Source organism: Sinocyclocheilus rhinocerous, unplaced genomic scaffold (assembly GCF_001515625.1).
Source record: "Sinocyclocheilus rhinocerous isolate Xijiao unplaced genomic scaffold, SAMN03320098_v1.1 scaffold591, whole genome shotgun sequence".
Classification (NCBI taxonomy): Eukaryota; Metazoa; Chordata; class Actinopteri; order Cypriniformes; family Cyprinidae; genus Sinocyclocheilus; species Sinocyclocheilus rhinocerous.
Window position 1 is genome coordinate 3,248,534 of NW_015641476.1, and position 15,747 is coordinate 3,264,280.

A 15,747-nucleotide genomic window follows, 5' to 3' on the forward strand; every position below is an offset into this window, starting at 1 on the left:
CCTACAATCCAAGTCTTGTAGTGTGAAATGTGTTTGACTGGAGCTGACATTGGCAAAGACAAACAGCTGTTTAGTGTGAAAAGACAATAAATCTGACAACTTTGGAAGTCATGTAGTGGACAGCATTAGTACCGTTCATAATTTACCTTTGCTCTGAACAGGTTTACTTCAATTCAGTACAGCAGATAAATAAGCTGTGGCCTCGATATGCAGCTGAGGTAGGATTGACGGGCAAAGATTGGTTAAACAGAACTGTGTGTCCTTTCACTTATCAGTGTCTCTCAATCTGTTTCATTGATTTCCAGCGGTGATCTCATCATCTATAGTCCTTAACCAGAAAAAAGGGAAAGAAAATAAGCTATGCTAGCTGCAATAGTCTCTATGACAACAGTTAAAACAAAAGCTGAAATATGAAGTGAGTGTTTGATGCCTTTAGTTTGACCCTCCAGTGGCTCTCACACATCTTTCCCACCGCTTGTGTTCATTAAATCACAGAATTGTTGTGGACACCAGTGGTCACTGCTGGACAGATGCAGTACTATATTTTCCAATGGTCACACATGCAGATAGGCTTCGAAAACACTTTACACACTTCATATTCTGTCACATGCAAAAACAAGCTACCTCAATGAACGGTGCTTGGTGGAGAGTTGATTCTTTCAATTATACATCAAACATGCAAAGACACCAACCAACAGCTCCAGACCTTTTGTTCTGAGGTGCACATCTGTTTCCTGTTGGCCATGGGTTTCTCTACTTTCACAGTGCTAAATGAGCTGAAAATGAAGAAACATTAGTTTGCATAGAAAAGCAGCTAAGTAAATGAAGCAAATGAGAAAAGGAAGAGTATGTTGTGATATTTTTGGATTGCAAAATCCAAATCGATGATGCATACTGCATTAAAACCCCCTCTGACTGGTCAGCTGTCATGTTTTTAATTTGTGAGTATAAAACTGATTTGTTGCATGCTTAAATAATATGGGTGATAAAGAGGTGCTGAGAGTGAGAGGGTAAAACAGGATATGAACTGAAACTCTGTGGTAAATGCATGTCATGTCCCGTCTGATGCGCTGAAATGCTGTAGTGCAAGAATTCAGTTTGTTTGACATGTTGTGCACTGTAAATATCACACTATGGTAGATACTGGACCGTTCACTTTCTGCACGCCATTTTGCAGTGTGAAGTTTGATATCACAACAAAGTGTTTCCATGACAACTCGCATACACCCACTAAACATGTCAATCATCAAAAGGTCATAGAGTTACAGTGTGTGTCTTAGCCACTGAATGTGTAACAGACATCACTCAACACTTTATTGAAACATAAAAGTTTAACAGGGCTATGAGTGCATGTCACACATCTGTAGGGACAAAATAATTTATTTTTACAGAAAGAAATAATCCAATCCAGTATGTTTACATATTAAATGATAATGTCTATAACAGTGTGCGATCCTGATATATATATACATATATATATATACACATTTCAGCATGTGAACGTTTTTCAGGGTAGCGTAGGATGGATGGGTGTTGTTTATTGGCTATGCATTTAAAGGGGTCATATGATGCGATTTCAATTTTTTCTTTCTCTTTGGAGTGTTACAAGCTCTTGGTGCATAAAATATTGTGGATGAGCTCTTGTTCTCAAAGCTAAAATACAAAAATAATGCATGCCTTTCTCAGTCTCTTAAATGTGACATGAATGCAGTGGCTTTCCACTTTCAAAGGGGGGTGCCACTAAAAAAAAAAAAAAAAATGATTGACCCGAAGGCCCCCCATTTTCCAACACCATATTCAAAGGCCCCTCATATTGGACAAGTTACTCTGGTATTTCTGCTGTATTTATGATAAAGCTGCTTGCTTTCAAAAAATAAAATAAAATAAAATTCTTAACAGTCATTGCGAGTGTTGCTATATTAAAATAATTAACCACAAATAATTTTGAGATAACAGAAGATTCAAGATTCTGATTCGGTATGATCTTCAATAAAAACAGTTGTTATTAGGGGAAAATTTGTGTGTTGTTGCATTTGAATCAAGTTAAGTTTCTTTTTAATATAATTAGGTAATTTTAAGTCATCTTGTGACCCATTTGGAAGTTTGCTGAGGGCCCACTGGGGGGCCTAATGAGAACAACTGTTCTAAATAAATACATATCTACTGATTGTCCTTTATAAAAACATAAATAAAATGAAGACACTTGATATTTCAACGTTTTAATGCTGACAAAGGTATTCTTAGTTTTAATGGCTTTTCAAACGCGAGTTTTGGGCAGTAGAGTAGCATTTGTTGTTTGTGATTTCTCTGATCACAAATGCAGACAGAGTTTTATGTTTACGCGGCGTGATGTAATGCAACGCAACGCAAAAAAATGTGTGTGTTGTTGCATTTGAATCAAGTTAAGTTTCTTTTTAATATAATTAGGTAATTTTAAGTCATCTTGTGACCCATTTGGAAGTTTGCTGAGGGCCCACTGGGGGGCCTAATGAGAACAACTGTTCTAAATAACTACATATCTACTGATTGTCCTTTATAAAAACATAAATAAAATGAAGACACTTGATATTTCAACGTTTTAATGCTGACAAAGGTATTCTTAGTTTTAATGGCTTTGATCCTAGTTGAACACAATGTCTTGTTCCCTTCCTCTTAAACACACACCACACACCCAATGTTTTGTCGTGGTATGTAGTTTTCCTTTCCCATAGCAAGTCTCAATGCTGTTTCTGGTGGAGGCACCTGTAATGTAATCTGGTCAAGTGAGTGATGAAAGATCATTTCATTAGATCACTATTTGGAATGGCAACACTCCAAAGTTTCTTAAAGAGAGCTTCTTAAAGTACACGCATACATAAACACTCAAAAAATTTGCTCAGCCACAATATATTTGCTGAACCTAGGAAACAGTACACGTGACCTAACTGTACTACCAAGAAGAGGATAAATGCTGTGCTGTTGAGCTGTGAAAGAGCACAACCTTATAAAGTTCAGCATTCTAGCATTAGATGCTGATTGTCATGATACTCCAACACTCAAAAAACACCCAAAATAAACAAATAAATATTTAGATTATGCATTTATTTTTTTATACACTTGATCATATTTTATATTTAACAATATTATAATTGGTTTATTTTTTTAATAATTTTAATAAGTATTTTTTTAATAAATCTAGCATATTTATTGAAATTATTGTATTATATTGTAAAGTCATGCAGCGATGAGATGCCAAGTGGCACAGCTGTGGAAAGATGAACGAAGAGGCATTTAAACAAACTTCTCTGTTAAAAAATCTGAATGTAAAGCAAATCATACAGAGCAAAACAGTACATTTTTCAGCACCATGATTCAGCAAGTGAACAAAAGTGTTCTTTGTGTAAGGAGTTAAAGTTAAAGTTTGGCGAACAGTTTGTTCGAAGGGCAATTTGATCGGTCTAATGTGCCATAATACAACTGGCAATGCAAATGCTCCATCACAATTCTGTATATATGAGCCTGAATTATTCAGTTCATTTAAACTGTTGTTATATGTTATTGGTGTCAAATTTAACTTGCTCCAAATATTTGTTATGCATTTTTTTTGATCGATGGTTGAAATATATTGTACTGGTACAAACTGTTTAAAAGGCTCATATATATATTTTGATCCTGCATGTTGTATCACTCATAAAAAGTAATTCCATATGGCAAAAATGGTTTAAAACATAAATAAATACGTCCAAACAAAATTAAAAATACATCTCCTATGGAAATCTCGGCTCTGCTCTAACACATTTTTCTCCAGGCTGTTGCTAAATCGTAATTCTGTTTTTTATATGTCCTGTTCTTCGGACAACAAGAGGAAAGAGACAGTGAGGGCAACCATGGAACATATTAACTCTCAGTGGATGAAGGAGAGGTGCCAAACGAGAAAAAGACAGAAAGAGCAGAGATAGAATCAGCAAAAAAGACCTCTCTGGCCATCTTCAGAATGGCCCTCTGTGAGATTCATCTGCACCTGAGAGAAACTACACGGAAAAGATAATGAAGAGTGAGTTATTGCAAATTAACCCCAACAGGCCAATCATATCACTCTGAAGGGTTTATTTTAAAATAATGGCCGCCCGACTGTATATTATTTCTACTTATAACACGGTTACCTAAATAAATACTTGGACATAAAATAGTGGTTTGAGGTTTAATTATTTTATTAGCTTAAATAGAGACAGAACATGACCGTTTCCCAGAACGGTAATCATTCAAAAATATTTGAATGCTTAATGCTTCTATTGACCAAAAGAAATCAAGCATGCCAGAGCGTTTAGAGCAGCATGCAATGAAAATCCATTTCTTTTCTAAATGCATGTTATTATCGGTGCATATATTTCATTTTTTAATTTTGCTGGTAAAATGCCTGGTGATTTATGTCAGGTTTCACCAATCATTTAGTTTGCTTAAACCCAGCCTCTACAATTGACTGAAAGCTTGCAACAATTGAGCCGCCTTTATTTATATATCAGTTTTACAAATGACATTGTTCCTGAATGTCCTTAAAGGGGTCATATGATGTTGCTAAAAAGAACATTATTTTTTTGCCAGATTTGGCTTGAGCACTTCTGGGGACCAATCTTGTTCCAAAGTGTAGCTAAGTATGGACACACACACAGGCAGTATTGGATGTGCATTCTCACACATGCATACACATGTAGTGCTGGATGAATTGCATTCCTCGCTCTCTTCTTACACATTCACACCATTGAATGAGTAGCATTTACATACAAACACTGCACGGCAAAACAGAAGATAAACACAAACCATACATAAAACACAAGTGCCACACCCTGGACAGTGTTAAAGTCTTTTTCTGGCTTCTCTATGTTGCTGTGCTCAAGCCTCCAATTCACCCCGACTGATAAATGACCCTGGTCACAACAACTCGAGTAGGCTCTCTTTCTTTCTTTCTTTCTTTCTTTCTTTCTTTCTCTCTCTCTTTCACACACACTCTCTCTTTTATTGCCATCCCTCCATGTTAAACAGGACGTCTCCATGGATACAGGAATAAACAGATGATAACAAGCCCTCAGCCTTTAAAGCCCATTTCAGAAGGGAGTAACAGGAGAGACAGAGAAAGAGAGAGAGAGAGCAGGACAGGATAGAAGTTGTGCAGACCCGGGAGTGTGTGTGCGTGTGTGGATTGCCAGCAGCTGGAAGTCAGTAGCACAGGTAAGTGCGATTTCACTGATACTAATGTGACAGAATGTCTTCATATACAAATACACTCTTGTAAACATGCATACATGTACTTGTCTTATTCGTTATATGCATGCACACATAACATCATATAGACACATAATACGCCATGCATCAGCAGCTGTGGTTTGCATTATAAAATATGCCTTATATGAGTATGGCTGCACAGTACAATGTGAATTGCTGCACAGTACAATGTGAAACTGACATAACAAACACAAAGTGGTGTTATTTCAAGACAAGATGACATATGCTACTGATTTTGCCCCTAAACTAATTTAAAATTTGCATTCATTGCTATGAGACACTGTGCTATTTATTATTTTCCTTACTTATTACTTATTTTCCCATAAATAAACAGCACAAAAGTCAAACTGGGTACAAAATATCATGTTTTAATTGCAAAAAATAAATTTAAAATGTATGAAATTAAAATTTTATGAATTTAAAACTTAAAAAAATGCTTTTTTTTCAATGGACAGTAGTAACATCTGCAGTGTGACTAAGGGCCATCAATATCCAGAAGATGAAATCATGTTCACTTTGGATAATTACAACTGCCACTGACTAAAATGATTTAGATTGCAATTATTTATAGGCTAAATATACTGCATGATGTTTTCCCAGTGGCAAATTGGCACATAAGGATGCTATTCATATCATAAATGTTGAACAAAACACTACTGACATCATCAGGTTAATTACAGGGTTGCAGTCTGTCTGATCAAGTAAACAGTCATTAGGTTGTCTATAAAACATGTAACGTTTTATAGTTTGTGAAGTGATTATCACATATTAAATCTATTATAGTTGAGTATGAAATACAGAGTAAGTATCAAGAAACATGTTGTGTGGGGAATACAGGTATCCCGCAGGCAGGTTTAGCTAAAAAAATCTCTAGGGCTGAAGCAGATGATTATGATCTGCTCATAAAGTCTTCAGGACGTGCCTTTGTTATTTTGATGTGTCTACTGTTTGTTTGTGTGTTTTGTCTGGATGGGTGGATACATGTCTCTGTTTCCGTCTTTAATACAATGGTTTCCATGGACACTTCCACAAAGTCTTGTCCTGAGTGAGGGGATCTCTTGGGAGGTGGGCAGTGTGTGTTTATGTGGACGACTGCCTTTGCATGTGTGTTAGAAGGGTGAGGCTCACACTCACAATGATGTCTTTATTCAGCCTCCTGTGTGGGAATAACCTCAGCAGCAGCTCACACATGATCCCTCACACACTGTATTAGGGAAATACACAGCATACACATGCAACATGTTAAGCATGATGACTTATAAAATGAGATTACTTCAGTGGTTCAGTGATTGAGGAACTGTTTGACAAACCAGTGATGATTACAACATGGTGCAACAATTTTTGGATTCATTCTCCACAACAAATAGGAAATAACTTGTCTGCATAACTTTTTTTTTTCTTTTTTATTCAGCAAGGTCACATTAAATGAATCAAATCTGACAGAAAAGACATTTATAATATTACCAAAGATTTCTATTTTCAAATAAATGCTCTTCATTTGAACTTCACATTCATCAAAGAATCCTGATCAAATGTATCAGCACAAAAATACTAAGCAGCACGACTGTTTTCAACATTGATTATAATAAGAAATGTTTCTTGAGCAGCAAATCAGCATATTAAAGGGATTTCTGAAAGATCATGCGACACTGGAGACTGGAGTAATGGCTGCTGAAAATTCAGCTTTGCCATCACAGGAATAAATTACATTTTCAAATATATAAATATAGAAAAGAATTATTTTAAACTGTAAAAATATTTCACAATATTACTGTTTTTACTGTATTTTTTTATCAAATAAATGCAGCCTTGCCGAGCATAAGAGACTGTTTGATGTGTGTGAGCTGAGGAGACTTACAGATGGCTGAAGGAGTTGGAGTTGAAGCCAGGGCAAGCCCACCCACTGCTGCTGTACACTCATCACCTCTCCATGAGGCCATCGGCTGCCAAACTTCTGACATCCATCTGAAACATTCCACAATAACTCTGAGACACATCAGACCATCCACATACCTACTCTCGCCTCCATTAACAATGGCTGTACTGTGGAGACACACCAAGAAAGTCTAGAAGTCTAGGCCTCACTTCTGAAATTCCATGTTATCCAAACACATTCACAGATCCATTGAAGTTGCAAGTACAGAGACAATGCATTCTTGTACTTTACATCACTAATGTCAATGTTTATATTTATTTTATGCCTGCATATTGTCCCTGCTGTCACTTTTCTCAGTACAGTATTAATGTTAAAGAAGGTATCACTGAAAGGCTGGAATACACTACTCAACATTTAAAATTGGAACAGATTTTAAAACACTAGGCATCCTACACTTGGCCACTTTGGAGATATTTACAGAGGAAAACTGGGTATCATACACTAGACGACTGAGAATCACATGCTACCAGACTTCCTGTTGTTCAGAACACAACAAAGTCATCGTGCCTCATTGCTAGGAGACGCATGATAAAGAAAACAATGTGTGTTCTAAAATCGGCTCAAAATATCAAACAAAGTTTCTTTAAAGTCGGTGGATTCTGATTGGCTGTTTTATCATTCTTCAGCTGGAAATATCTTTCTGGAATTGATTCCAACGATATTGTTCCTCTGTGTCTTTATTGTTATAGTTGCACTGTGAACATCCCTACTAGAATTAGAATGATTTTTAAAACTTTATCTTTATAGTTAATAAGAGATTTTCATAGTGACAGGACACTTCATCACTATGAGACATGATTTTGTATTTTAGCATTAGGAAGCTGGCTGAGTTCTATTAACAGCACACTAAAAAAAAAAAAAAAAAGCAAAACTACCAAGGAGAGAAAGAGGCTGTCTGAAAATGTTTAGGAAATTCTAACATCGGTGTGTTTTTGTCTGTTGAGCTGTCTCTGAAGTGAATAATTAGCCGTCTGCTGAGTGCTGATAATCACACCATTAGCTCAGTCCTTATGGCCCTTGAATTTACATCAGCTCTGTTGCTCCACACACACCTAATGTGTTACTTTTGGCTGATTCTTTAATTGCCTTTTGAATGGCCTGAATGAATAAAATACCAATGGAAAAGAGGGTGACCTGCTGATGAAGTTTGCCAAAGCTCTGCAACAAGAAGATCATTAGTGAAATATCTCAAAGCCAAAATCACAGGACAATTTAGATAATTCAGATAACTTGGATCAGTCAGAACTGCTAAATCAGAGCGTACGATGTTTTGTTGTCTGGGCTCAACCTTATGCTGTACACGTTATTTGTGTATACTGAATAATACACATCTGAGATTCCTATCAGATAATAATGCAATGTAATCTTTTTTTTTAGAGTGTACCACAGTATTCTGTCTTCTCTTTCATCTTTTTTGTCAAATTAAGGCTTGATCATGCCACTACTGCAGATGTCTTATTTGGACAGTTAATACATATCTTTTTCTTGGGAATTTGTTCCATTAGGTCATAGTCTTACTATTTGTTTGGCAGAATACCCAATATGGCAGAAAGCACAGAAATGGACCAGCTTCTGAGCGCCTTTAAGAAGTTTGCTGTTCATGGTGACACCAAAGCCACTGGAAAGGAGTTGAATGGTAAAAACTGGGCTAAACTGTGCAAAGACTGCAAAGTTATTGACAGCAAGAATGTCACCAGCACTGATGTAGATATTGTCTTCACAAAAGTCAAGTGAGTTTTTCATCATTTTGTGTTCAGAAGGCTATTTAAATCTTTATATGCCTTTTTTTTTTTTACAGTGCATGCAAAATAAACTACATAAAATGTAAAATAAAAAAGTAGATATTGTAAATATTAATATTTTCATAGAAAAAAACTATGTACTGGCAATGTAACAGAGGTGTTGAAAAGGCTATGTTTACCATATTATTCAGAGCAAAGACATCTCGGGTCATAACATATGAGGAGTTCCAGAAAGCTCTAGAAGAATTGGCCCCAAAGAGGTTCAAAATTCAAAGCAAAGAAGAGGCACTGCAGTCTATGCATAAGCTAATTGAGGGCAAAGAACCCGCCAATGTTGGTGTAACGGTAAGCCAACCATTTGAAAACAATAATTTGAGGTATGTTTGCATGAAAAATGTACATTTATATAAATAAATGTAACTATACTGAAATCAGTGTTGCCATTTCAAAACAATAGTGTTATATACTACCAATCAAAACTTTGGGGTCAGTAATACTTTAAAAAAATAATACTAAATTAATATTTTTATTCTGCAAGGATGCATTAAATTAATAATAAGTGATTGATCAGTAAATACATTTATAATGTTACAGATTTCCATTTTCAAATAAATGGTGTTCTTTTTAACTTTCGATTCATCAGAGAATCCTGGAAAATAATCATGGTTTCACTGTTTGTGCTTTCACAAAAATACTAATCAGCATTGACAATAATAAGAAATGTTTCTTGAGTACCAAATCAGCATATTAGAATGATTTCTGATAGACCATGTGACACTGAAGTCTGGCGCAATGGCTGCTGAAACTCAGCTTTGCATCACAGGAATAAATTACAATTTAAAATATTCAAATAGACAAACAGTTATTTAAATATTTATGAATTAATTAAGTAACTGTATTTTTTAATCAAATAAATGCAGCTGTGGCGAGCGTAAGAGACTTCTTTAAAAAAACATTGAATAATCCTAAAGAAAAAAGCAAGAAGACAGAAAGGTTATTGGTGTGCCATTTCATCCTCTTCACTGCAAGTCAATTCTAAGACATCATCCATCCAGTTACTAGGCTGCATCAACTTCTTCCATATAATATCTAAGCCACTAATATCTTTGATGTGACAGAAATACGGGAGTTTATTGCCTGAATATTTAAAATATAAGATGAACTAAGAAAAACCAAGCCCGCCAAGCAGTTGTTGCTCATGAAGCTTCTTCAACACTGCACAATTTGGATGTCTCCTGTATCTAACACATAATTCAGTCCATCTGTAGCTGTAGAGCTCTCTATGAACTCAACTGGATGTGTCAATTGGTTGTGATTAGTGAGACACCTAAAATGAATAGTGTTGGTGGACCTCCAGAAGCAAAATTGAGAAACACTAATAAGTTTCTACTACATCATTCCTCAGTCGGTTCAGCTCTAGAGGGCAGTAACAAATCAAACATTAATAAATCAAACCTGGCAACTAGTTAAAAGTTCAAAAGGAGTTGTAGGAATATGTGATGTATATGTGGAATTCATTCAATGCAGAAAAGGCTCTGCTGAGGCAGGCTGAAAGAGCCTTGTGCAGATCATCTGATTAAATACAAATTTTATTTGGTTTGCTGTAGCACATTTTCTGGGTAATTTCTAGTTCCATTTTTATTATATTTTCCATTTATGATATCACTGTTATTCCTACACACACACACACACATATATATACTGTATATATATTCATTCATTCATATAGTATATTGCTCTCCAGCTTTGACTGATATTGCTATTATTCAATAGTTTTATTAATTTCCTTATTCATTTGTATGTTTTATTTGTTTAACCATTTTAGAAAGTGGCAAAAACTGGCGCAGTGGATCGGTTAACCGACACATCTAAATATACGGGCTCACACAAGGAGCGCTTTGATGAGAGTGGGAAAGGCAAAGGAAAAGGTGGGCGGGAGGAGATTGTGGAAAACACAGGCTACGTAGGGGCCTACAAGAATGCTGGGACTTACGAGGAGAAGACGAAGGCCAATTAAGGCCACACTGTCTCCATGTCAACAAGCTCTGAGCTTCATCTTTATCAGCACTTAGGTCTGGACCAAAGCCGAAATTGAACTTTGACCTGTAAAATCACACAGCCACTATGCAATGTAACACAGGAAGTGTTGTAAATGTTTGTCTTTAAACATATAGTATTACAGTTGGTTTTAATTAGAAAGTTGAAAGAAGGGTAAGAAGGAACTGGTGAGGACTAGTCTCACTCCTTTCGTGCAGACCAGCGTCTTCTGTACAGTATGTAGGATTTCAGGTGAAAATCTCAAAGAGCAAGCATGAAGACAGCTCTTCAAGTGGGGAAACAGATAAGTGGTGTATTTGTTTCAGTTTTTATGTTGTTATTTAATAGCTACAAGAAAGGTGCATCTAAACATCACAATGCTTCAGACAGGGAGAAGCGAAACACAGGAAGCCCTTTAAGAGATTTATTTCTTCCAACATGTACGTAATTGCTGTCACTAAATTCTAACAATATTCATTGCTGAAACTTGTCAAAAATGTCATTCTTCAAAGGATAATGGTAATCCAGCTTTATGTGTGTTTAGCTACACTTCTGTTATTATTTCCAAAAATTCATTGTCATATCTTTGTTTTAGTTAGCTTACTGTGTTACTGAAACTGGAAACTGCCTTTGTATAAACCATTATAAATGACTTTTGGCGTGTTTTATTTTAAGTTTTGTTTTTGTATTTTGGTCTATTTTAAATAACAAATAAAGTACATTAACAACAACTGATGTTGTTAAAAAATCATAATGGAAGTCTCTCGTCTTTCCTGGTTTTGTAAGGTTGAAACCTTTTTTTTTTTTTTACCTTGTTTAGCACTCGGCGCATAAAATGAAGTTCTTTGTACCTGCCTGTGCTTCCTCTCATAAACCTAACAAAAATGTGCCACTGTAAATACGGTAAATCTCCAAAAATAGTAGTTACTACAATTATTATTGCAGTAAAATTGTATTTAAAAAATAATAACGCCAAACACTTACTAACAAAGTCAAAAATACGTTTTCTGAACGTTATTTACTGTCATATTCAGCATTTCACACAGCGTGTGTACGAAGTCTCCCCTGAGGGACAGACAGGACGTCGACGCTGGTCCCTCTGTTTCCATGGCAACCGCACCATAGACAAACACAACAGCCCGGCCCGGCACCTGGCTCCGGCAGCCTTCCCCTGCCCTCTGTGTGTTTATAACCAAACACACTCGTTCATGGCAACGTTTGTTTGGTTCATCTCCTTGGAAGCGTTTAATCAAAAACATCTCGCTCCATTCCAGCTCGAGCCTTTGTAGCTCCTGTGACACGTTGATGAATTCACACAGTGTGTGTACGAAGTCTCCCCTGAGGGACAGACAGGACGTCGACGCTGGTCCCTCTGTTTCCATGGCAACCGCACCATATACAAACACAACAGCCCGGCCCGGCACCTGGCTCCGGCAGCCTTCCCCTGCCCTCTGTGTGTTTGTAACCAAACACACTCGTTCATGGCAACGTTTGTTTGGTTCATCTCCTTGGAAGCGTTTAATCAAAAACATCTCGCTCCATTCCAGCTCGAGCCTTTGTAGCTCCTGTGACACGTTGATGAATGGTATCGCACATATCGCCCTCAGTCAACTTCAGTGCTCGCAGCACGCTGTAATCAACCGGCTGATTAATTGCCTGTTAACATGAGCTGCGGAGCCCGACAGGCTTGACTGGCGCTGTTGATATAATGTGCCGCACATGCAGGCGGATGACTGCCGCGCGCTTGAGAAGAAACTCGAGGCCGCCAGCGCGATTATGTAATGTTTAAATGTACATTCATTTACACGAAATAAGAACTCATTTTAATGGCTGGTTACATGTTTTATTTCTAATTTATGGTCTGTCTGCAACTTGAATACAGTTAATACGTTATTACGTCGGCTATGTCTGATTTGGTTCTTACTCTGAAACGCTTGAGAACCATTAGACTGGATTTCCCCCGGATATCAACAAATGAACCTAGTGGAACGATACAAGACATAATTCAACGAGTGCACTGTGTAAAGTAGGCTAACTTTTTGAAGTTAACTTGAATTTTGAAACCCACCTGTTCAATAGTTCGCATGCTTATAGGCCATATTTGTCTGATTATATATTTTTATTTGTTTATGTATTCGGATAGGCTACTCCAAATTAACCTGCTTGGCTAATTCTAGTGAAGGCATGGAGAAAGCCAAATATGAGTCAGCGTCAATGTCTGACTGATGCTGATGTTATATGATCTCAGAATAATATGTGACAATTAGTAATTAGCAACTTGCTGAAACGATAATCATATCATCTGATACTGATGCTCTTGTGCCTTGTCTCATATTATTTTGAGGTTATAAGTCTATAACACATAGCAAGTAGTCTAACAATATGTTGACATGATAATCACGTCATTAGGTTTGCTACTGTAGTGAAATATTAAAATATCAAAATAAAGAATGGTAGAGTATAATTCTCAGATACTGCATATGCATGAAAAAAGCAGAAAGAACAAATTAAAGTGCACAAATATGTGTGCATGTAGCCCAAGTTTGAATAAGAGTACCAATATGCTCCAAATAAAATAATAAAGGATTTTACCAGACAACAGATTATTATATCATTGATAATCAAAATCTATGCACTCACTATTCAATTAAGGGCCATATGTAGTTCGTACCTTTAATGAGTCCTCCGTGCTGTTGCTAACGCTGTGATTTATGACTCATTAAGTGCACACTTTACCTTACCGGTGTTTGGCTCCAAGAAGAATCTCTATGACTACAAGCAATATTGCTGTTTTTAATACATACGTTAATACCTCCAGAGGGTTGCACATTCTGTGAATCAGATTTTGTGGTGTTTACAAGAAAATCTGAAATGTGAGGGAAACACAAAATAAGTAAATAAAAATTAGTTCTGAAAGAGAGAAAGATGAACAAAAACAGGTCTCCAGAAAAAAAAGGTGAGAGCTCTGCAGTTTGTTTTTCTTCTTAGTTCTTTAGTATCTGATGTGGAAGCATGATCTCATCATATCAGGTAGCATAAATGTTTTCCACAGTGAGTTGTCTAACATGTGCTGTATGTTTATAGTGTTTGTGCTCATGAATTCATTTTGAGCAGAAATAGCTTCATGGACTCCACAGACCAAGTAGACTACTATGCTGTAAGAAAACACTGTCCTGCTAACCTAGTCAAAGGTACAGTAAACTATTGACACTATTAAAGCTTTTAATCATACAAACATTTTTCAAATGTATTCTTCATGAAGATCCAATATTTGGTGTATCTCAGAGTTTTAACCTCTATCACCTCCTCCTCGCTCTGCTATGTGCTCTGCACAGAGATGGCAAACGTATCCTTCACTCGAGTCAAGTAGAAGTATATACACTCATGTTTAAAAATACTCTGAAGTACTTTGAAGTAATGACTACACTTTTTACTCAAGTTAAAGTATAGAAGTATGGGCTCTGACATGTACTTGCCATTGCTACTACCTGTTTTGGTGTCACGCTGGTAACGGGACCTCAAGTCAAAATACCTTAAAGGGGTCATATGATGTGATTTCAAGTTTTCCTTTCTCTTTGGAGTGTTACAAGCTGATTGTGCATAGATAAGATCCCTGAAGTTGCAAAAACTAAAGTCTCAAAACCAAAGAGATATTCTTTATCAAAGTTAAGAGTCAACTAACTTACATTCCAAATTTTGTTAGCTAATGAATGTATCCAGGCTGACAAAATTTCACTCATCCAGGCTGTCCCATACACCCACAACAAATTCTGAAACCATGGACAACACTATTTTTTGTATGGCCATCACATAAAAAAGGTTAAAATCCTTAGGCTGGGGCCATGCAAAATAACTATATTTTCTAAATTGCCTAAATGTCAAAATTAGTACAACAATAACTACACAATATCTTTATCTTATATATCTTTATTACTCATTGTTAAAATGTTTCAAAAGTTTTTTAAATGTATGAAACCAACATGGATGTGAAGTTATTTCTAAGAACTTAGCACGTTTACTTTAAACTTGATTATTAAAATATTTCATATTTATCATAGACTCATATAAAATCCAGTATGTCTTATTTTATCATTGTATGACTTTCACAGTTCAGTTTTTTTTTTTCAAACAAAAAACATGGTCCTGCCTATTCTTCAAAATTTGTGTTTTCATACTGTATACTGTATATTAGGTTTTAGGGGTTTAGTATAATTAGAGCAAATGTACAATAATGCAGCTAGTAGTAGCCTACATTACTTTGTTCATCTCCTCAGGTCTCTTTCTCCAGCTGATAGCCCAGCTCTGCAAAGATCGTTTTGAGCATGTGAGTAAACATATTTTCAGTTAATGTCCAGATACCTAATACTCAGAGAGAGAAATCCAGTGCCTGGAAACTGTAGAAAACACAGATGACCTATCATGTGACCACCCAAGTCCATATCCATTTCAGGGTTAACATTATAAATAACATTAGAGTCCTTGAATCCCTAGTGTGTTTACTAAAATAATTTTCAGTATAGTTTAAGCATTAGAGAAGATTATGATTTCAAATCAATATCATTCTTCATGTAAGTTTTTTTTTTTTGCAGTGCCTAATGGTAAGTGTATATATGAGCCATGCAATTATTTGGTAAGTGTTGTAAACGTGAGGTTTACCATCAACATACAAACAAACATTTGCAAGCTACCCAGCCTTATGGGGAATGTATATATACAGTGGGTACGGAAAGTATTCAGACCCCCTTAAATTTTTCACTCTTTGTTATATTGCAG

The 15,747-nt window shown here is 36.2% G+C and overlaps 1 protein-coding gene and 1 long non-coding RNA gene across 4 annotated transcripts; one reads left to right on the plus strand and one right to left on the minus strand.

Moving 5' to 3' along the window:
* The first annotated feature begins 5,111 nt into the window (after positions 1-5,111).
* Positions 5,112-11,625, plus strand: LOC107755126 (tubulin polymerization-promoting protein family member 3-like). 3 transcript variants are annotated; one of them, XM_016571826.1, is made up of 5 exons: positions 5,112-5,205; positions 7,067-8,455; positions 8,728-8,925; positions 9,129-9,282; positions 10,763-11,625. In XM_016571826.1, exons 3-5 carry the CDS (start codon positions 8,738-8,740, stop codon positions 10,952-10,954), a joined length of 534 nt encoding a protein of 177 aa, XP_016427312.1. In that variant the 5' UTR covers positions 5,112-5,205; positions 7,067-8,455; positions 8,728-8,737; the 3' UTR covers positions 10,955-11,625. The 3 variants fall into 3 exon arrangements, with proteins under 3 accessions (XP_016427312.1, XP_016427313.1, XP_016427314.1); XM_016571827.1 differs by lacking the exon at positions 7,067-8,455; XM_016571828.1 differs by lacking the exons at positions 5,112-5,205; positions 7,067-8,455 and having other exon boundaries at positions 8,487-8,925.
* A 729-nt stretch (positions 11,626-12,354) lies between these two features.
* LOC107755128 (uncharacterized) lies at positions 12,355-13,369 on the minus strand. The gene is made up of 3 exons (XR_001641659.1): positions 13,043-13,369; positions 12,899-12,954; positions 12,355-12,707 (listed from the first exon to the last, which is right to left on the minus strand). It is a non-coding gene; the product is annotated as an uncharacterized LOC107755128 (long non-coding RNA).
* Positions 13,370-15,747: the final 2,378 nt, after the last annotated feature.

Coding starts and splice junctions, on each gene's coding strand:
- LOC107755126 (XM_016571826.1), top strand. CDS start 8,738: ATGGCAGAAAGCACAGAAATGGACCAGCTTCTGAGCGCCTTTAAGAAG. Junction 8,926..9,128: donor ATTGTCTTCACAAAAGTCAA/GTGAGTTTTTCA, acceptor CATATTATTCAG/AGCAAAGACATCTCGGGTCA. Junction 9,283..10,762: donor CCGCCAATGTTGGTGTAACG/GTAAGCCAACCA, acceptor TAACCATTTTAG/AAAGTGGCAAAAACTGGCGC.